At 45.6% G+C, this 23411-nt stretch overlaps 1 protein-coding gene across 1 annotated transcript in view; it reads right to left on the bottom strand.

The window, feature by feature from the left end:
* The window catches only part of LOC135106733 (structural maintenance of chromosomes protein 2-like), a 101559-nt gene that overhangs the window by 36231 nt on the left and 41917 nt on the right, over window positions 1-23411 (bottom strand). Inside the window, exons 12-16 of the mRNA XM_064015991.1 lie at window positions 14173-14311; window positions 13785-13931; window positions 12774-12978; window positions 12524-12645; window positions 1216-1354 (exon numbers count right to left, since the gene is read on the bottom strand). Of these exons, the coding sequence (XP_063872061.1) occupies window positions 1216-1354; window positions 12524-12645; window positions 12774-12978; window positions 13785-13931; window positions 14173-14311 (752 nt within the window). The remainder of the gene's footprint in view (window positions 1-1215; window positions 1355-12523; window positions 12646-12773; window positions 12979-13784; window positions 13932-14172; window positions 14312-23411) is intronic.

Genomic DNA, 23411 nt, shown 5'->3' with positions numbered 1-23411 from the left:
GGGCATGAGAGTAGGTTAAGTCGTTGTGCACATAAATGCAACATCCAGCTTTGGATAAAAAATGAGGATAGAGAAAGTAAGAGGGAACAGAAAAGGAGCTACTGTCAGCTGCCTCAGACACCTGAGTTTCAGTGAGGAAAAGAACATGAGGTTTAGAAGTGGAGAGGTGGTGTTCTACAGATTGAAAATTAGATCTTAGACTGCAAATGTTGCAGAAGTTAATGAAAAAAAAGTTCAGAGGGGTGTCAAGACACACGTGTGTGTGTGTGTGTGTGTGTGTGTGTGTGTGTGTGTGTGTGTATATATATATATATATATATATATATATATATATATATATATATATATATATATATATATATATATATATATATATATATATATATATATATATATATATATATATATATATATATATATATATATATATATATCAACTTTATTGCAAAAAAATTGGTTATTATAGTTGATAAAACATAAGCTAAATTATGGCATGTGTTGAGGAAATACCCAGATGTATTGGTAGGTGGGACACAATTGGCTGGAGCCTTACCAGTAGCCAACCCAAACACTCTTTTCTTATTTGCCTCTGATTGGCTGCTGTAGATGCTCCTACTTCAAAGGAGTGGGACCACACTGCCTCTCCACCCAGCACTTCCCAGTTCACCATGTGTTTCTGCCTTAGCTACATCGCCGTGCCCACTTCAACTATTCACCACTTATTTTTGCAGCATTCTCTTGGTTTCCTGAAGCTCCTACAATGCCACCCAAACAACCTGCATCTTGTAAACCTCCTGGTGCCAAGGAAGTGAAGAGGAGGTTATGATGCTGCAGGAGAAAGCTGAACTCCTTGACATGCTGCAGGAAGGGAGTGGCCATGCCACAGCTGGGCGCCATTACAGCGTAAACGAAAGTATGGTTAAGTCCATAAAGAACAAGGAATCAATCAGCAAAATTTTGTCCGAAGGGATTTTAGGGGTAGCAAAAATATAATGTAGATTTCAGCACTTCATGGGTGCCTTTGGAACATAATCCTGTGAAAAACAGGTACACTACATATATATCCGTAATAATGCAACACATTAAGTCAACATGTGATATGATGAGAGGTACAGCTGTGACAACAAACCAATGAGTAAGGAACAAGAATGGATAGGAAGGAGTGTACAGAGATGGAGGTACAGAAGATCCACCAGTGATGGAGATGGTACTCACTCATGATTTCCTCCAGGGCCTTGATCTCCTCCTGGTGCTGGTAGTGGGTGCTCTGCTCAATGCGCTGCCGACACAACTGCAGCTCGTGGCTACGCAAGGTGTACTCCTGCTTCACAGATGCATATTTGTCCGCATTTCTCTGAAGTCAATAAGTTATAAAAATAAGAGTTGAGTCCTGACAGTTATGAAGTGTCCATCAATGTGTGTGTGTGTGTGTGTGTGTATGTATTTACCTAGTTGTATAAACCTAGTTGTGACATATGAGAGAGGAGCTAAGCCTTTACTGTCCCATCTTCATAACTGTTTTTGTCCAACTTTTCCCTAAAGTCATGAATATTTCTAGCACACACCACTTCCCCCCTCCAGTCCATTCCATGCCTCAATGCTTCTATGAGGGAAACTAAACTTTTTATGTCCCTTCTGCAAGTGGTTGCTTTTAGTTTTCTGCTATGTCCCCTTGTTTCTCTTTTGTTCATTACAAACAGATTTTCCCTATCCAATTTTTCCATCCCATTTAGTAATCTGTAAAGTGCAATCATGTCACCTCTCTCTCTCTCTCTCTCTCTCTCTCTCTCTCTCTCTCTCTCTCTCTCTCTCTCTCTCTCTCTCTCTCTCTCTCTCTCATCTTTCCAAGGTTGGGAATTGCATCCTAGCTAGTTTCTTCTTGTATGGCAGATCTTGCAATTGTACACCTTTCAACTTTCTTATGAACTTTTTTTTTCATGCAGCGACAAAGTTACTGCTACATATTCTAATCTTGGACATATCATTGTGGTGATTATTTTCCTTATAATTTCTTCATCTAGATAAGCCTTGGAGTCCCCATCTGGGGAGGGTACCACAAAAGTCCTCAGGTCATACTGCTCTTCTGGTATTGACTCTTAAGTGCCTTGACACCCCTCTCAACTTTTCCTTCATTAACTTCCACAACATTCGCAGTCTTAGATCTAATTTTCAATCTGTAGAATATCACTTCTCCTCTATTAAACCTCATCTTCTTTTCCTCACTGAAACACAGGTGTCTGAGGCAACTACAAGTAGCTTCTTTTCTGTTCCCTCCTACTTTCTCGAGTAGCTTCTTTTCTGTTCCCTCCTACTTTCTCTATCTTCATTTTCAATCCAAAGCTGGATGTTGCATCTATGTGCTTAACAACTCAACCTGCACTCGTGCACACATTCTTGAACCTTCTGAGTTTTCCACCATCTGCTTATGACTACAGACTCACTCTCAAACTAAATCTATCTGTGCTATATACCTCTCACCTAATTCCTCTGACTATAAGAAATTCTTTGACTACTTAACCTTCAAATTGGAGCACATTCTGACTCTCTTCCATTTTGTGGAGATCTCCATTCTTGGAGACTTCACTGTTCACCACCAGCTTTGGCTTTCCTCTCCTTTCACTGACCATTCTGATGAACTAGCCTTCAACTTTGCTATCTTCCACGACCTAGAGTAACTGATGCAATACCCTACTCATACTCCTGACCATCTTGGAGATAGTCCCAACATTCTTGACCTTTTCGTAACCTCAAATCCTTCTGCTTGTGCTGTTACCCTATATTCTCTGTTGGTCACCTCCGATCACAATCTCATATCTGTATCCTGTCCTATCACTAAAATTCCTCCTCAGGATCCCCCTAAGTGAAGGTGCCTCTGGCATTTTGCCTCTGCTAGTTGGGGGAACCTGAGAAGGTATTTTGCTGATCTTCCTTGGAATGACTACTGCTTCCATGTCAAGAGACCTGTCTGTGTGCTGAGCACATAACAGGTGATAGTGTCTGGCATAGAGGCGTACATTCCTCATTCTTTTTCTCAACCAAAACCTTCCAAACCTTTGTTTAACACAGACTGTGCTTGTGCTATACATGATAGAGAGATGGCCCACAAAAAGTATTTGAGTCTTCCATCATCTAAATCTCATGCGCTTTGTATTTCTGTCCGGAACCATGCCAAGCTTGTTCTACAACTAGCCAAAAACTCCTTCACTAATAGAAAGTACCAAAATCTTTCAAGATCTAACTTCCCTCATGACTTCTGGCATCTAGCCAAAAACATCTCCAATAACTTTGCTTCTTTTTCTCCTTTATTTCAACCAGATGGCACCACTGCTTTCACATCTATCTCAAAAGCTGAACTCTTCATGCAAACCTTTCCTAAAAGCTCTACCTGGGATGATTCTGGGCTTGTTCCTCCCTCTCCTCCACTCTCTGACTACTTCATGCTACCTATTAAAATTCTTCTCAATGATGTTTTCTCAGCCCTCACTGGCCTAAATCCTTGGAAGGCTTGTGGACCTGATGGGGTCCCTCCTATTGTTCCCCAAAACTGTGCCTCCATGTTTGCAACTTGCCTAGTCAAACCCTTTCAACTCTGTCTGTCAACATCTACTTTTCCTTCTTGCTGGAAGTTTGCCTATATTCAGTCTGTTCCTAAAAAGGGGGATTGTTCTAGTCCCTCAAACTATCATCCTATTGCTTTAATTTCCTGCCTATCTTAAGTTTTTAAATCTATCCTCAACAGGAAGATTCTTAAGCATCTATCACTTCATAACCTACCATCAAGACCGATCTACAGGTGATCTTCTGGCTTTCCTTATTGATTCTTGGTCATCTTCTTTTAGAGATCTGTGTGGAACTTCTGCTGTTGCCTTAGACATATCAAAAGCTTTTGATAGAGTCTGGCACAAAGCTTTGATTTCCAAACTATCCTCCTACATCTTTTATCCTTCTCTATCTAAATTTATCTCAAGTTTCCTTTCTGACCGTTTTATTGGTGCTGTGGTAGACAGTCGCTGTTCTCCTAAATCTATTAACAGTGGTGTTCCTTGGGATTCTGTCCTGTGACCTACTCTCTTCCTATTATTCATCAATGATCTTCTAAACCAAACTTCTTGTCCTATTAACTCCTATTCTGATACCACCCTGCACTTTTCCACATCTTTTTGTACACGTCCAACCCTTCAGGAACTATAAATTTCACATAGAGAAGCCTCAGAGTGACTTCTGATCTCTCTAATATTTCTGACTGGGGCAGAGCAAACTTAGTATTATTCAATGCCTCCAAAATTTAATTCCTCCATCTATCAACTTGACACAATCTTGCAGACAACTATCCTCTCTTTATCAATGACACTCAACTGTCCCCCTCTTCTACACTGAACATCCTCTGTCTGTCCTTTACTTATAAGCTAAACTGGAAACTTCACATCTTATCTCTAGCTAAAACAGCTTCTATGAAGTTAGGCATTTTGAGATGTCTCCGCCAGTTTTTCTCACTCTTCCACCTGCTAACTCTGTACTGCCTTATCTGTCCATGTATGAAGTATGTTTCACATGTCTGGAGGGGTTTCACTCTACCACTCTTCAAGACAGGGTGGAATCAAAAGCTTTTTGTCTCATCAATTCCTCTCCTCTAAATTTATGTTTTCAGCCTCTTTCTCTTCACTGCAATGTTGCATGTCTTCTTATCTTTTATCCATATTTTCATGCTAACTGCTCTTCTGATCTTGCTAACTGCATGCCTCCCCTCCTCACGCGGCCTCACTGCACAAAACTTTCTTCTTTCTCTCACCTCTATTCTGTCCACCTCTCTATGCAGGTTAACCAGTATTCTCAATCATTCATCCTTTTCTCTCATAAACTCTGGAACTCCCTGTCTGCTTTTGTATATATATATATATATATATATATATATATATATATATATATATATATATATATATATATATATATATATATATATATATATATATATATATATATATATATATATATATATATATATATATATATATATATATATATATATATATATATATATATATATATATATATATATATACATGTCAGGAGGAGGCAGTAGAAACCTGCCGAAACGATAATTACTCCCAGTGAGGTCTAAAGCACTGTTCAGGGGGTGCTGTGAACTTATCATTAAACCCAGCTGTGACCTCACTGAACGTTTCCCTTTGTTTCTCACAACACAAGAGGGCAGTCACAGCCTGCCCTCTGAAGACAACTCTTCCTCCACACAAAACTACAAGCACCTAATAACACATACATCCTTCACTCAAAAATTTTAAAATCATCATGGTGACTCCTACACCAGCCTCGGAGTCCCCATCTGGGGAGGGGACCATAAATGTCCCCAGGTCGGACTGCCTTTCTGTCGACGACCCTAAGTGTCTTGACACCCCCCCTCAACTTTTTCTTCATTAACTTCTGCAACATTCGCAGTCTAAGATCTAATTTTCAATCTGTAGAACACCACCTCTCCTCTTCTAAACCTCATCTTCTTTTCCTCACTGAAACTCAGGTGTCTGAGGCAACTGACAGTAGCCCCTTTTCTGTTCCCTCCTACTTTCTCTATCCTCATTTTTTATCCAAAGCTGGATGCTGCGTTTATGTGCGCAATGACTTAACCTGCTCTTGTGCCCACACTCTTGAATCTTCCGAGTTTTTCACCATCTGGCTACGACTACAGAGTCACTCTCATACTAAATTTATCTGTGCTGTATACCTCTCTCCTAACTCCTCTGACTATAAGAAATTCTTTGGCTACTTAACTTCCAAATTGGAGCACATTCTGACCCTCTTCCCTTTTGCAGAGATCTCCATTCTTGGAGACTTCAATGTTCACCACCAGCTTTGGCTTTCCTCTCCCTTCACTGACCATCCTGTTGAACTAGCCTACAACTTTGCTATCCTCCATGACCTAGAGCAATTGGTGCAACACCCTACTCGTATTTCTGACCGTCTTGGAGATACGCCCAACATTCTTGACCTTTTCCTGACCTCTAATCCTTCTGCTTATGCTGTCACCCTTTCTTCTCCGCTGGGCTCCTCCGATCACAATTTCATATCTTTATCTTGTCCTATCACTCCAATCCCTCCTCAGGATCCCCCTAAGCAAAGGTGCCTCTGGCGTTTTGCCTCTGCTATTTGGGGGGACCTGAGGAAGTATTTTGCTGATTTTCCTTGGAATGACTACTGCTTCCATGTCAGAGACCCGTCTTTGTGTGCTGAGCGCATAACAAAGGTGATAGTGTCTGGCATGGAGGCATACATTCCTCACTCTTTTTCTCGTCCTAAACCTTCTAAACCTTGGTTTAACACAGCTTGTTCTCGTGCTATACATGATAGAGAGGTGGCCCACAAAAGGTACTTAAGCCTTCCATCACCAGAATCTCATGCACTTTATATTTCTGCCCGGAACCATGCCAAGTCTGTTCTCCAACTAGCCAAAAACTCCTTCATTAACAGAAAATGTCAAAACCTTTCAAGATCTAACTCCCCTCGTGATTTCTGGCATCTAGCCAAAAATATCTCCAATAACTTTGCTTCTTCTTTCCCTCCTCTATTTCAACCTGATGGCACCACTGCTATCACATCTATTTCTAAAGCTGAACTCTTTGCTCAAACCTTTGCTAAAAACTCTACCTTGGACGATTCTGGGCTTGTTCCTCCCTCTCCTCCACCCTCTGACTACTTCATGCCACCTATTAAAATTCTTTGCAATGATGTTTTCCATGCCCTCGCTGGCCTAAACCCTCGGAAGGCTTATGGACCTGATGGGGTCCCTCCTATTGTTCTTCGAAACTGTGCCTCCGTGCTTGCACCTTGCCTAGTCAAACTCTTTCAGCTCTGTCTGTCAACATCTACCTTTCCTTCTTGCTGGAAGTTTGCCTACATTCAACCTGTTCCTAAAGAGGGTGACCGTTCTAATCCCTCAAACTACCGTCCTATTGCTTTAATTTCCTGCCTATCTAAAGTTTTTGAATCTATCCTCAACAGGAAGATTCTTAAACATCTATCACTTCACAACCTACATTCAACCTGTTCCTAAAGAGGGTGACCGTTCTAATCCCTCAAACTACCGTCCTATTGCTTTAATTTCCTGCCTATCTAAAGTTTTTGAATCTATCCTCAACAGGAAGATTCTTAAACATCTATCACTTCACAACCTTCTGATCGCCAGTATGGGTTCCGTCAAGGCCGCTCTACTGGTGATCTGGCTTTCCTTACTGAGTCTTGGTCATCCTCTTTTAGAGATTTTGGTGAAATTTTTGCTGTTGCCTTGGACATATCAAAAGCTTTTGATAGAGTCTGGCACAAAGCTTTGATTTCCAAACTACCCTCCTACGGTTTCTATCCTTCTCTCTGTAACTTCATCTCAAGTTTCCTTTCTGACCGTTCTATTGCTGCTGTGGTAGACGGTCACTGTTCTTCTCCTAAATCTATTAACAGTAGTGTTCCTCAGGGTTCTGTCCTGTCACCCACTCTTTCCTTATTATTCATTAATGATCTTCTAAACCAAATTTCTTGTCCTATCCACTCCTACGCTGATGATACCACCCTGCACTTTTCCACGTCTTTTCATAGACGTCCAACCCTTCAGGAGGTAAATATATCACGCAGGGAAGCCACAGAACGCCTGACTTCTGATCTTTCTAAAATTTCTGATTGGGGCAGAGCAAACTTGATATTGTTCAATGCCTCAAAAACTCAATTCCTCCATCTATCAACTCAACACAACCTTCCAGACAACTATCCCCTCTTCTTCAATGACACTCAACTGTCCCCCTCTTCTACACTGAACATCCTCGGTCTGTCCTTTACTTATAATCTGGACTGGAAACTTCACATCTCATCTCTAGCTAAAACAGCTTCTATGAAGTTAGGTGTTCTGAGACGTCTCCACCAGTTTTTCTTACCCCCCCAGCTGCTAACTCTGTACAAGGGCCTTATCCGTCCATGTATGGAGTATGGTTCACATGTCTGGGGGGGTTTCACTCATACTGCTCTTCTAGACAGGGTGGAATCAAAAGCTTTTCGTCTCATCAACTCCTCTCCTCTAACTGACTGTCTTCAGCCTCTCTCTCACCGCCGCAAGGTTGCATCTCTAGCTGTCTTCTACTGCTATTTTCATGCTAACTGCTCTTCTGATCTTGGTAACTGCATGCCTCCCCTCCTTCCGCGGCCTCGCTGCACAAGACTTTCTTCTTTCTCTCACCCCTATTCTGTCCACCTCTCTAATGCAAGAGTTAACCAGTATTCTCAATCATTCATCCCTTTTTCTGGTAAACTCTGGAACTCCCTGCCTGCTTCTGTATTTCCACTTTCCTATGACTTGAATTCCTTCAAGAGGGAGGTTTCAAGACACTTATCAATTTTTGACTACTGCTCTGACCCTTTTGTGGGACTGGCATTTCAGTGGGCATTTTTTTATTAGATTTTTGTTGCCCTTGGCCAGTGTCCTTCCTACATAAAAAAAAAAAATATATATATATATATATATATATATATATATATATATATATATATATATATATATATATAAACTCATATTTCTTAGTGTGTTGAGAGTTTCACTTGTTATCTTATTAATATAGTTTTCCAGTGATAATTCCTCTGAGGATATCACTCCCAGATCTTCCTTTGTTGTCTTATTATTTGTTTCATTCCCCATCTTATAGTTATAATTACACCTTCTGTTACTTTTTTCTAAAACTTCATCTTTTTTACACTTCCCAGAGCTAAATTCCATTTGCCATCAGTTGCTCCACTCCCAAACTTTGCCTAGATCTCTTTGCAATTCTTCACAATCTTCAATTTTCTTCTCTTTTCTCATAAGTTTTGCACTGTCAGAGAAGACTCACATAGCTGGGTACGTTCTCCACCCTATTGTTTACATACACCATGAACATTACTGGTGCTAACACTGACCCTTGGTGGATCCCAATTAATATCAGGCTCCACACTGATGTCTGGTTCCTTATTACCATTTGTCAGAAGTAATGAATAACTAAAGGTGAATGAAGTGGTATATGAGGACCTAAAAGAGATGCCAGAAGTGATGAATAAGAGTTTCAAGGAAGTTTTTACAAAGGAAGAGGAATATGTTAAAAAAAAAAAAAAAACTCCATCCATTCCAGCAGTCTTTCATTTACATCACCTATCTTTTCCAGTTTCCATAGAAGTCTTTCATGTGGCACCTTATCAAAAGCTTTTCTTAAATCTAGGAACATGCAATCTGCCCATCTCTCTCCTGTATTATATCAATCACTCTTGAGTAACAACACATCAAATTGATAGGACAAGATCTCCCCTTTTCTAAAACCAAACTGACAATTTGGAAGGATTTTATCTTCCAAAATTTTGGTCCATTTGTTTTTTTTATCATACTTTCACTACCACACTCGTCAGCAAAACTGGTCTGTCTTTTAGTGGGTCTTGTGTGTCTCCTTTAAATATGAGCATGATGTTTGACCTTTTCCAATCCTGTAGGACTACTCCTTCATTACGAGAGGTACATATGATGGTATGTGAGGCACACATGATGGAATCTTTTAGCTATTTACTGCATTCTTTTAATACCCATCCCAACACTCCATTCAGTCCTGTGGCCTTTCTCACATCTATTTATGATGATTTCATTAATTTACTGCATCATTACTTGAAATTACTCCAATTTTCTATTTTTCTGTACATTCAGTGGTCTTATAAATTCCTCTTCCTTTGTAAAAACTTCCTTGAAACTCTTATTCATCACTTCTGGCATCTCTTTCAGGTCCTCATATACCACTTCATCCACCTCTAGTTATTCATCACTTCTGGCATCTCTTTCAGGTCCTCGTATACCACTTCATCCATCTTTAGTTTTTCTATCCTCATCTTGCTTTTCAGTTTACCATTCACATGTCTATAGAGGAGTTTAGGCTCATATTTACACTTGTCTATATCTTTTTCAATCTGTCTGTTCATCTCTCCAGATCTTCATGTAAGGATTTCTTGCTTTTTTGTAATTATTCCATCGGTTAATTCTTTTACTTTTCCTTCGCTTTTTCCATGAACCCTCTTTCATCCTTTTTGCTGGTTCACATCTTTATCAAACCATGCTTTTTTACCAACTATTATTGTCTGTCTTTTAGGCACAAACTTTTTTTCTCCTTTGTATATTCTAAGAAACTTATCCCACTTCTCTTGGACCCCTGTAGCCTTAAGGAACATATCCCATCTCTCTTCTTGAAAAATTCATGTTGTCAAAGTCTGCCTTACTGTAGTTTGATCTCCCAGCATGATGTTCTTCCTTCCTTCTATCCTCTATTTCCTCATTGAATTCTATGGTAGCATGGTCACTTTTGGCTAACAGACACTCTATCTGAACATTTTCAATTCCTTCTGATTCCTTGTTAAATAATAGATGTAGTCTCAATGTTCCTCATTCTTTTCCACATCTTGTATAACCTTTTATCCATTGTGTTAATACATTATCCATTGCCAGTTATATTTCCCCAAGATGATTCTGTTCCCTCAGTGTGTCACTCTTCCCAGCACACCTTACAATTAGTTTCCCATCAGTCACTTTATCACCCCTTAGCATTTCCTCAAGCCAGGTGTGTGTGTGTGTGTGTGTGTGTGTGTGTGTGTGTGTGTGTGTGTGTGTGTGTGTGTGTGTGTGGGTGTGTGGGGGTGTGTGGGGGTGTGTGTGTGTGTGTGTGTGTGTGGGTGTGTGTGGGTGTGTGTGGGTGTGGGTGTGTGTGGGTGTGGGTGTGTGTGGGTGTGGGTGAGGGTGTGTGTGGGTGTGGGTGTGTGTGTGTGTGTGTGGGTGTGTGTGTGTGTGTGTGTGTGGGTGTGTGTGTGTGTGTGTGTGTGTGTGTGTGGGTGTGTGTGTGTGTGTGTGTGTGTGTGTGTGGGTGTGTGTGGGTGTGGGTGTGGGTGTGTGTGTGTGTGTGTGTGTGTGTGTGTGTGTGTGTGTGTGTGTGTGTGTGTGTGTGTGGGTGTGTGTGGGTGTGGGTGTGTGTGGGTGTGTGTGTGTGGGTGTGTGTGGGTGTGGGTGTGTGTGGGTGTGGGTGTGTGTGTGTGTGTGGGTGTGTGTGGGGTGTGTGTGTGTGGGTGTGTGTGGGTGTGTGTGTGTGTGTGTGGGTGTGGGTGTGTGTGTGTGTGGGTGTGGGTGTGTGTGTGTGTGTGTGTGTGTGTGTGTGTGTGTGTGTGTGTGTGTGTGTGTGTGTGTGTGTGTGTGTGTGTCAAGTAAGCATTCAAGAAAGTCACCTTTATTTGAAGCTGAAATGGAGCTTTTCACTCACAGTTCTTAACTAAGGAAATCTGGCATTTCGATAAAAAGTGTCTCATTAAAGACAAGTAATCTTCTATGTAATTACTAATTACATATTTTCCTGTATTCAGAATTTTTCCTCTTATACATGTGTACAGCAACAGAAAATTATTTTTGGTCAACACCCTCCAGCACAGATGGGTTACTCCAAACTTCAGCACAGCAGCAGCCATCCTGCAGCAGCCAGTGTGAAGTAAACACCGATAAACACTGTCTGGAATGATTGTCTGTCACCAACACTTTACACCTGTTTTCCTCTTTCCTTTATCTACCTCTGTAATACAGTGAATATAGAAAAGCACAAGAAACTTAAGTTTTCTCCATCCCCACATTAGTACATGTTACAATGATTCCTACTCCTGTTGCCACAAGTCACACTCCAGCCACAAAGACAAGGCTTGATAAACCAAAACAATCTCAACACGCCCCAGGAATCTAGGCACAGCACAGCTGGCCATGCACATTCACAGCAAAGCCCAACAGCATACACTGGTTTACCCCTGCCCTTCATAATGAGACTGTCCCTTACCCTGCACCTACTCCAATCCTGAGACCACAGCAGAAATGTGTCCCAACATGTGCACCCACATCCCTTTCCCAAGGGTTGACAAGACCACATCATTTTTCTGCACTCACCATTGTCACTTTCCATTCACCTCCATCATGCACAATTGTTGTTGCTTGCTGCACAGTCATTCCTCTCTTCACAGTTCATTCATTCCAAGTGTGGCCTTTCTCAAACCTTTCCCTCATAAATATACAAAATCTTTCATAAACCCATCTCTTACTATACCAAATTCTGCCACTCTTCAAATTAAATCTCAATAGAATTTCCTTGCTTTCATCTTCTTTACTTCCTCCTTTATCATTAATGACACTTTCATCTCTCTAAACATAAACATTCCTTGCTGCATTCAAACTGTAACAATCTTAAGCTTCCTATTCTCACATTCAGATATCAAAAATAATCTTTCTATCCAAATATTAGGCACACATCCCCCACAAAATGGATGAAGAAAAGGCCACCAACTCAAACACATACAACTGAATTAAAATCCATTTCAATAATCTATTTATACATGACAAGACTTGTGAAAAAAAAGAAGGCATAATGATGAACTTAACAATCTACAGGTAACTGAATCAGCAGTAAGCATGCTGGCAGTGGGTGAGTCAAAGCATAGGGCTTACCTGGAGGTGGTGCAACTGCTGCTTCACTTCATCAAGCTGCTTGGTTTTCATGTTTAGTTCATTCTGGAACTCACGCATGGAATCCAGCTGGGCCAGGATGGAGCCTCCCTGTTTCCTGGAACCTAACACACATATGGGGAAAGTAACACTTGCTACTGCTTGCTCACTACCAAAATCATTAGACAAATTATACAACAGTATATCACTAACTCCTGCAACACACACACACCCACACACATGAATACTCTACCTCCTGTCAGTGTTCCAGCAGGGTCAAAAACATCTCCCTCTAGAGTGACTGCCTTGCGCATGATATTCTTGTCAAAGGCGACCTTCGTGGCCGAGTCTATATCACGGCACACAAACGAACTGCCAAACACCCACTCCATGGCTTTGTGCACCTCTGAGTCATAGCACACCAAGGAGAGGGCTGTCTGTGCATTCTCCTTGCCTACCTGTTATGTGATGGTAAAGGTATAACATGGCAGTAAGTAGTGTTTGTCAGTCATTCACATGTTCTAAAATCAAGACTAAATAAAAGAGCGATAGGAGTAGAGAATGGAGTAAGGTGGTCCAGCATGACTTTAAAGATGCAGGCTAGTATTAGTGGGAGCTAAAGAACATACACCCTACTAGCCTACTGAACCACTGGTAGGTAAAAAAGTCTAATATTCATGAGTGTGGAGCCTTTAAAATGATGATGATGATGTATTTAACTATCATTTTGCTACTATTCTGTAATGAGTAATAAGAGCAAGTACACAATAAGAATTTCACAGTTTAAACTTCATCAGGAAGTAGGTCAAGAGTTGCTGAGTATCTGGAGAGCTCCATAATCACCATAAAACACAAAAACTATTGGGCAATGTAGTACACTCCATCCTATAATAACAAATCCATATGGTGATCCATAATCACCATAAAACACAAAAACTATTGGGCTATGTAGTACATTCCATCCAATAATAACATCTCAACTCACTACAACATGGTGACATTCATGTCATGTACATATAAACCCAAACATTCTTAACACCCAACATCTCAACTCACTACAACATGGTGATATTCATGTCATGTACATATAATCCCAAACATTCTTAACACCCAGTCAAGCTTGCACACCTTCCACACCCAGTACAGTACCTCCGTCACTACACCCCTGCCCTCCACACCCAGTACAGTGCCTCCATCACTACACCCACACCCTCCACACCCAGTACAGTGCCTCCATCACTACACCCTTGCCCTCCACACCCACCAAAGCCTCAGCTTGCTGCACAGTACGATTGTCAATGGACCTCCCAGCTATCTGGTTGAGAGGGATAATGGTGACTCGTCTTGCCAGTTTCCCATTCTTCAGGAGCTTTTGGCCTGTGACCTCTGTGTCCGTGATGACGTTGTACAACTGTGGCCACAGACAGATAATTGCAAGATAATTAAACAAAATAGAAAACTAAAACAAAAAAGTAACAGATACACATATGCCAATAAGAGCATGCATTCATGATGAAGCTGCAGAATTTCAAGTGAGCTTCACATGTGATATGAAAGGTGAATGATACCATGGAAGACAATCTTAATTCAACACACGACACAAACTACTGTGGTAACTGTATATATTGGAGGAGAAAGAATCACTTCCTCACCTTTCCTCCAGCAATGACCTCAATGGCTGTGGCAGTGGAGGAGTCCTTTAAGGTCAATAGCTTACATACCAGGCCCTTGACAGAAGAGCGGTCAAAGTTCCTCTCAGGGTCCTTGTAATTGAAGCTCAGCTGAGGGTACCTGTAGGAACATGTTAAGGTTTTTCCCTGTATACATGCTACATACACAGGCAACCACTGCCATATGTGAATGTCTCATTGATACAATGCACCCCACAATCAGAGAGAGAGAGAGAGAGAGAGAGAGAGAGAGAGAGAGAGAGAGAGAGAGAGAGAGAGAGAGAGAGAGAGAGAGAGAGAGAGAGAGAGAGAGAGAGAGAGAGAGAGAGAGAGAGAGAGAGAGAGAGAGAGAGAGAGAGAGAGAGAGAGAGAGAGAGAGAGAGAGAGCATAATGAACCTGCAGCTAGATGTTATGAATACTATTGTGGGTTTGTGATGGATGAACACCTACTCACTTAGTTAAATGAGTTTTAGCCACACTGAAAGAGTGTTACCAGGATCTGGGCCAGGGACCCAACTCACATGTATCCCACCAAACACTTTCTCCAAAGTGGCTTCATTTAGTTGTTAAATTTTAATGCAAAACAGGCAATAGCAAAATTATAGTTCAATAGTAATTATTGATTGTAAGGAAAATAATTAAAATTTATATGAGATGATAAAGCAAATGATTGCTTCTACAACTTTGCAGAATTTGTTGTGACTTGAAGCCACTTAGATATAAAAAAATTTTGAAATGGATATTTATTGTAGGTCATTTTTTTTTTATTCTCTCTCTCTCTCTCTCTCTCTCTCTCTCTCTCTCTCTATATATATATATATATACACACACACACACACACACACACGCACACACACACACACACACACACACACACACACACACACACATACTGTTGTGTGCAGCGAGATAAAGTGATGTAACACGAAGGAAAAAAGAAGTGAGAGCACAAAGCAGGGTAGAATGAAGGAAGAGAAAGAGAGAGAGTGAGGATACAGACACCAGATGTATGTGTAAGAGTGGCTGTTCACTGCTCTTAAATTACTGTAAGAATCTCTGTGCACAGATGTTCTCTTTTCCATATTAATTTATCCTATTTCTAGTTGTCCCTTTTGATTGAGTCTCACACAGTATTTAGTTGAAGAGTTGCCCTTGAAGACTAAGTGATCAGTATCCACCTAGCCCCTATAGCTTAGTCATTAGAATTGTCAGAAGTGAAGTGTTTTATTCATGCTAGCATGTGCTTGGAGAGAGATGGCAGATGGGGTATGTGTGTATGTATGTATGTCACCACCCCACCCTCCCCTCCCTTGTACCGTCTCCTGTAGTAACAGAGTGAGAGAGCATATGGGCACGCTTTCCCAGGGTCAGTCACTATCCAGAGCTTACACAGGATGGATGTACCAAGGCAGGTAGTGTTGTCTGATAGAGACTGGGAAGGGATTACAGCTAGATGGGTCAGTTACTTTAAGGGGATGAGTAAGTAATTACTGGCCACATGCCCCAGCCTATCTCAGCAGCACAGGAGTCTCCATAGTATTCTGCCAGGGAGTGTAGTGAAGTATAACGCATTCCATATCCAGGGATGTGACTCTTTGCTGCATGCGTGTGTGGGCCGAGTTCTTGTACAGTGAGCGGTGAATTACCCTCCTATTCGTGTGTGGGCACTTTTCTGTATTTGTGTTGTTGTGTAAATGTTACTGTGATCAGGTGGGCATCCCCATTGCCCTTTCTGACACAGAGGGTTCTGCTGAACTGTCTTGCGTAATTTATCTCTCTTCCTTTTAAGGGAGAGGGATATTGTATTACTGGGCAGGAATTGGGTGATCCATTATGAGGCCGATATTCCCCTGGGGTATTATACCTTGACCATATGTGTTGTTCTCTCTCATTAGGATTGTTTCTCTCTAGGTGTGATAGTTGATCCTTTATCAGCTGTGGGAGTTGATTGCTGCTGTATTTCCCTTGTCTGTGGGTGGGTGAAACAGACTGACAACCTCATTCATGTAACCTGGTGTCATGACTGTTGGTAAGAAGGATGCATGAGTCAAAAGTGGACCTTGTAACCCATATTAAGCCTTACACTCAGTTGCATAGGAGGTGACAGGGGGAGTTAGTCCAGTTGCGGCAGCTTTGTGAAGGGGCAGGAAACAGTGGTCGAAACAGAAATTGGCAATCTCACCAGGATAGCTGGTAGTTCATTGCTACATGGGGTGGCAGTTTGTTTGTTTCATCATCTTGTTTGTGCCCCACATTCAGCTTAAGTCATGGAGGTAGCAGGGGTGACTCGTGACCCGAGTCCCCTGCCTCTGCTGGAAGTGGTAGCAGCTGTCCTGAGACTGCATGTGAGGCACCTGGAGACTGCAAGATGACCATCGCCTGCGTCTTCTCAGGAGTGAACTTAACCTGCCACATCTTTCCCCACTGCTCCATCTGTCCGAGCTGCCTGTTCAGCTCAGTGACAGCACACTGACTGTCAAGACAGCAGTAGGAGTGGGAGAGTGTGCAGTCATCAGCGTTTGCTGCCACAGATGACAGTTGCTGGAGGAGGTCATCAGTGTCTATGTTTTATAGGACTTGGCCCAAGATGGAGCCTTGTGGAACTGAGGCCCGGACAGGTGAAGGCCTTGATGACTGCCCGTTGACTACTATCTGAAGGGTCCTGCCCTGGAGGTAGTCTTTGAGCAGCATTAGCAGGTCACCTTGGACAGCCTTGGTACAAAGCTTTTCAACAAGCTCCACATGCCAGACCCTGTCGAAAGCTCCAGCAATGTCCAGGACCACTACAAGGGCGTCCAGGCCTTCTTCCAGGGCATCTTGCCAGTCCTTGGAGAGGATGAGGAAGAGTTCTGCAGTGGATTGGCCAGGCCTGAAGCCAAACAACCAGTCTGAAAGGAGGTGGTTCTCGCTCAGGTATTGGCAGATGACAGCAGACACTATTTGCTCCAGCAGCTTGCCCACCACTGAGAGCAGGGAGATGGGTCTGTTGCTGCTGGGCTCAGACCTTGAGTTTTTCTTGTGGACCGGGACCAAACGCTGCGCCAGTGAGCTGTCAGGTCCTCTCACCAGCGTCTTTAGGGCCTGCCTGATGGAGCACAGATGGCCCTCTATATGGAAGGAGGCGCGAGTGGTACCAGCCCACAAGAAGAACTCAAAGTCTGAGCCCAGCAACTACAGACCCATCTCGCTGCTCTCCGCGGTGGGCAAGTTGCTGGAGCAGGTAGTGGCAGGTGTCATCTGTCATCACCTGAGTGAGGACCGCCTCCTCTCAGACAGACAGTTCGGCTTCCGGCCTGGCCGCTCAACAGCGGACCTCCTCACCCTCCTCTCCCAAGGCTGGCAGGATGCCCTGGACGAAGGTCTGGATACTCTTGTGGTGGCCCTGGACATTGCTGGGGCCTTTGATAGGGTCTGGCACGTGGGGCTTGTAAAAAAGCTTTGCGCCAAGGGTATCCAGGGCAACCTCCTTGCACTGCTCGAGGACTACCTCCAGGGGAGAACCCTCTGGGTAGTCATCAATGGACAGGCATCCCAGCCGTTACCTATACAGGCCTCAGTTCCACAGGGTTCAGTGTTGGGCCCGATCCTGTGGAACATATACATCAATGACCTCCTGCGGCAAATACCGACTCTGCTTGCATACGCCGACGACTGCAGTCTCTCCCGCTCCTACTGCCGCTCCGACAGTCAGCGAGCCGTTAGAGAGCTGAATAGACAGCTCCGGCTGGTGATGGAGTGGGGAGAGGCGTGGCAAGTCAGCTTCGCACCAGAAAAGACGCAGGCCATGGTCATCTCATGGTCCCCAGCTGCCTCCCCAGCCGTCTCAGGCTGTCTGATTTTTGGAGGCCAGACACTTCTCCTCCAGGAACACGTCAAGTTGCTGGGAGTGACAGTGGACTGTGGCCTGCGCTTTGACCGCCATGTTGCTGCTGTTGCCCACCAGGTCTCCCAGCGAGTCTCTGCACTGCGTTGGATGTCAGGAAACCTCGACTCCCGGGGCATCCTCACACTGTACAAGGCTCAGATACGGCCTTGTATGGAGTACAGTGCCTTGTCCTGGATGTCGAGTGCCCCCACCCACTTGCAGAGACTGGAAGCTGTGCAACGCCGTGCCCTGCGCTTGGTGGGGATGGACGGACAGCAGCAGCAGCAGCAGGAGGAGCAGACCAGAGTTACGTCGCTGGAGCATCGGCGGGACGTGTCGGCGCTGGTGGTCCAGCACAAGGCCCGGGTTCTGGAGGTCCCTCATCTCAGCTCGCTAAGGCTCCCACCACGAGCTGTCCAGAGGGAGTCCAGGACCACCACCTCCAGTGACATGCTGGTGCAAGTGCCTCGGTCTTACTCGAGGCAGCACCAGCGCTCTTACACAGCCAGAACCTCCAGACTGTGGAATGTGTTTACGGCAGCCACGAGTGATACACAAACAATGACACTCCACCAAGTGAAAGTGGCTGCACACAGGTGGCGAAAAACACAACCTCCCACACTAGTGCTGTGTTAATCATGTGTATATATATATATATATAGTAGAATGAGTTCACTTTTTGTATATATTTTCTTCTTTACATTTAAGTATAGGCTTTTCAAATAACAGCATAAAAAACGTGTTGTTTTAAGCCTGATGTAAATTTTGTTTAAATAAAAAAAAAAAAAAGAGAGAGAGAGAGAGAGAGAGAGAGAGAGAGAGAGAGAGAGAGAGAGAGAGAGAGAGAGAGAGAGAGAGAGAGAGAGAGAGAGAGAGAGAGAGAGAGAGAGAGAGAGAGAGAGAGAGAGAGAGTCAAAGGTCATCGGGTGAGGATGTGGTTTAGGAGCGCTCCACCACAACAGGTCAGGTCATAGACTTAGTTCCTGAGCAAGTCTCCACTATTTCACAATACCATCACCACAACTGAGATTACAGTGCAGAGTGTACAGGTAATAAAAGTGAGGTGAATAGTGAACAGTGCAGTACAGTGTGTGAAGCAGTGCTGGCAACGTGGTCACTGAGTGTTTGTTTGTGTCACTGTGCCTGTGTGTCTGCTGTCTTTACTTCACTACACCTCCACCAACAGCACTACTGAGGTTGAAGTGTAGTATACATAAGCAGTGAAAGTGCAGTGTACGGTGAACAATGCAGTAAATAGGTGTGGTGCAGTGCTGGCAGCGGGGTGCTTGTCACGTGTTTCCTGTGTATCGTTGCGCCCCTATTCCCCTGGGACATCAGTCCACAGCTGTGCTGCATTCCATGAGGGATTAAATACCTGCCGTGCCCTGTCCCGACATGACTCACCTTCACCCTCACCTTGCCTGCACAGTGGCAGCGCGGTGCTCGTCACGTGTTTCCCGTGTATCGCTGCACCCTTATCCCTTCAGGATATCAGTCCACAGCTGCGCTGCATTCCATGAGGGATTAAATACCTGCCGTGCCCTGTCCCGACCTGACTCACCCTCACCCTCACCTCACCACCACCCAAAGACCTATCTGACCACTCCTCCCTCCCTTCCTCATGTCTTCTTCCGTGCACCAACTCATCGCACAGTGTAATTTGTGGTGTGTTGTTTGTGGGAAGGCAACATCAAAAGCTGCCCACGTCAGCTGTGATGACGACAGTTACCCTAATCTGTGCCATACCGGCTGCCTGGGCGACAACCCAGTCTACCGGTGTGCCGAGACAGGGCTGCTGAGGGAGCAAGCCAACATACAGGACCCCGTGACATTCGTTGACAGGGAGGCTGATCCATCCTCCCAGCCACTCCTTCCACCACTCCGAGGAGATCAAGAACAGGCCGCAGAACGGAGTCACTGGGAAGACCTGGAGAAAACTGAATTAATCTCCTTGGTTGAGAAGCTCACAGAAGAAGCCTCTCGAACAAATATTATCCTCAGGTCCCTCCAGCAGGATAGGGACCTGATCATAGAATACAGGGAGGTGTTTACGTCAGCGCTCAGACTCGCTGACAGGCTCGTCGCCTCCAAGCAGCGTGAGGCAAAGGTTGCCTTGTGCACACAAGGAGTCAGTGCTCTGCCAGAGACCACAGACAGACACTGGGAGGAGGTCTGTCAGGGCTCTGAGTGCTGGAGGGATTGGTGGAATTCAGGTAGGCCAAAACAACTGCAGCACGCCCCTGAACTCACCGTCCCGCCCACCCAGCCAGGCAACCGAACACCACCAGAGGCTACTCCCAGCAGTACATCGTTAGCCGAACCCCCAACCTCCTCTACACCTGTCTCCCTTCCTACAAGTTCTGGCTTAAACACCTCCACCTCGCAGACACACAGTAATGCAACCTCCACACAGAACCAAACCCACACCAATACCTTGCCAGTAGTACTACCGACTCCCCCAGCAACACCAGCCCCAGCAGTCCCGGCTTCCTCCACGAGCACCGCTGGCAACACCACCACCAAGAATAAAAAAGTATAAAAAAAAAGGACCGGAACAGCAAGGTCAGAGGAGCCTCTACCATCCAGGGGGCTGGCCCCTCAAGGAGACAGACTCCTGCCAAACCCATGCATATCTGCCAGTACTGCAATCAGAAGGGCCACAGTACTGAAGACTGCCACACCAGGACTGCTGAACTGAGGCAGGAGCAACTGCTACGGCAGGTCCTCGCGGAGGGGGGATACTTGGCCGCTGCCTCCCCATCAGTAACACCACACTTGCAGCCCTTTCCGCAGTCTCGCCCGTTTTCAGCTCAGCCTGTTAACTGGGGCCACACCCAGGGCTGGCAATGGATCCCGCCTGGCCTTCGGTACCCCGAACTGAGCCCTGTCACACCCCTTCAGGCCGGACCACAACTCTCTCCAACATGGTAAGGCCCGACCGCTACCAATTCAAGGTTATCTCCGCAAATATACGTGGTCTCCAAACAAACATCGGAGACCTAACCCACAACTGTGTACTACGACACGGTGCAGATGCAGTTGTGGTGATGGAGACCTGGCTGAACGGAGAGGTGGAGCCATCATTCGGCAAAATAGGTGGCTACACTCACTGGGCCAGGAGAGACCGACAGGATAGAGCTGGAGGCGGAGTGGCTGTCTGCTTCAGGGAGGGAGTGCAGGCACAACAACTCGATGTGGACACACCGCCTCAACTGGAGGTGATGTTCTTCCAGGTTGTGCTGGCCAACCACTCTGCCCTCCTGCTGTGTGCCATGTACCGCCCCCCACCCCCCAGGCAGGGGTCTGACTCGCTCCTGTACCTCATGGAGGCCCTAGACATCCTCCTTGTGACTCACCACCGCCAACACATCTTGCTTGTGGGTGACCTCAACCACCACCTGGAGCGCGATGCCTAAGAGAACCTCCTGATGGTGCAGGGCCTGAAGGACCATGTGACCTTCCCCACTCATGAGCGGGGCAGGACCCTGGACCCCATCATATCCGACCTGGAGGACAAACTCAGCTGCCACCAGCTGGGTCTCGTGGGCAGCTCTGACCACCATGCTGTCCTGACCCAGGTGGATATGGGTGTGGCTTGCGACGAGGCCACCACTCGCAGTCTGGCTATGGGATAGCGCAGACTGGGGCTCCCTTCGCCGAGACCTGCGCAGGACTGACTGGCTTTCCATCCTGCAGGGTGGAGTGAAGGTACAGGCGCGAGCCTCCACTTCCCGCTTCTTGGCGCTCCAGGAGCAACATGTGCCCCACCGTGAGTTCGTCACCAGACCAATGGACCAGCCTTGGTTTGGGTGCCGCTGAGGCGAAGTATTCTGCGTGGTTCCGCTACAAGCAGAGTCCTACTCGGCGCAACAAAGACCTACATCATGCGGCCTGCAAAAGGATGGTGATGACCTGCCAGTGGGCCATAGGGAGGTGGGAGGAGGACCTGCAGTGCCAGCTAGGAGGCCCTGGAGTGGGCAACAAGACTTGGTGGTCCCTCGTTAAGGCAGACAGGGTCTTAACTGTCAAGACACTGTCCCTCCTCTCACAAGGAAGATGGAGGTGGACGACCCTGAAAGTTCACCACCTCTTCTGGAGCAGCAGTGCAGACTATCACCAAGTTGGAGGTGACGCAGGGGCTCGATGTGCAAAAAGCTACCGGTCCCGACAACATCAGCCCGCACGTTTTGAAACAGCGTGCCTGCGAGCTGGCTGTCCCCCTCACCACAGTCTTCTCTGCCTGCTTACGGGAAAATACCTGGCCCTTAGTGTGGAAAGAGGCCCGGGTAGTTCCCATACACAAAAGGAGCTCTAGGTCTGACCCAAAAAATTATCGACCCATCTCCCTGCTCTCTGTGGTAGGGAAAGTGTTCGAGAGGGTGGTGGCAGATGTGGTGTGTCGCCACCTCCAGGACAATTACCTCCTCTCAGACCAACAGTTTGGGTTCAGACCTGGGCGGTCCACCTCTGATCACCTCATGCTCTTCACTGGGGGCTGGCAAGACGCCCTTGACAGCGGCCTTGACACTGTTGTGGTGGCCCTGGATATAGCGGGCGCCTTCAACAGGGTCTGGCATGAGGGCCTTCTGGAAAAGCTGAGGGCAAAGGGGATCCAGGGTGACCTCCTTCAGGTCCTTGGCAACTACCTCCAAGGAAGGACCCTCCAGGTCGTTGACAATGGGCAAGTGTCCGAGTCCCTCCCGGTGAGAGCGTCAGTGCCACAGGGTTCGGTGCTGGGGCCAGTCCTGTGGAACATCTACATGGACGATCTTCTCCGACAGCTGCTGACAGTCTCAGCTTATGCTGGCGATTGCACTCTCTCCTGTACCTACCCTCACACGAAAGTGTGTGTGCTGCTGAAGAGATCAACCAGCAGCTTGGGGTGATAAAGGAGTGGGGGCCCCACTGGCAGGTGACCTTTGCTCCAGAGAAGACACAGGCAATGGTAGTCTCTCGATCCCCCACTGCCGAGCCAGCAGTGGAGGGAGGAGTCCAGGAGTCCGTCAAGATTCTGGGGATGGAGGTGAATTGAGGGCTGCGGTTTGACTGCCACATCAAACACATTGCCCTTAAGGCCTCACAACAAGTCTCCTCCTTGAGAAGGGTGGCCAGCTTGCTCGACAGAAGAGGGAGGCTCTTGCTCTACAAGGCCCAGATACAGCCTTATTTAAAGTATGCCACCCTCTCCTGGATGTCCTGTGCTGCCACACATATCAGCAAGCTCAACGGCATCCAGTGACGGGTGCTGCAACTGGTGGAAGCAGCAGATGCCCCAGCCCATCCTGAGGCTCCCGTCGACACACTAGAACACTGCAGGGACGTGGCGGCCCTTGTGGTGTTCCACAAGGCACTGGT

Source organism: Scylla paramamosain, chromosome 14 (genome assembly GCF_035594125.1).
Source record: "Scylla paramamosain isolate STU-SP2022 chromosome 14, ASM3559412v1, whole genome shotgun sequence".
Lineage (NCBI taxonomy): Eukaryota > Metazoa > Arthropoda > Malacostraca > Decapoda > Portunidae > Scylla > Scylla paramamosain.
This window is presented reverse-complemented; position numbering and strand designations above follow the sequence as displayed.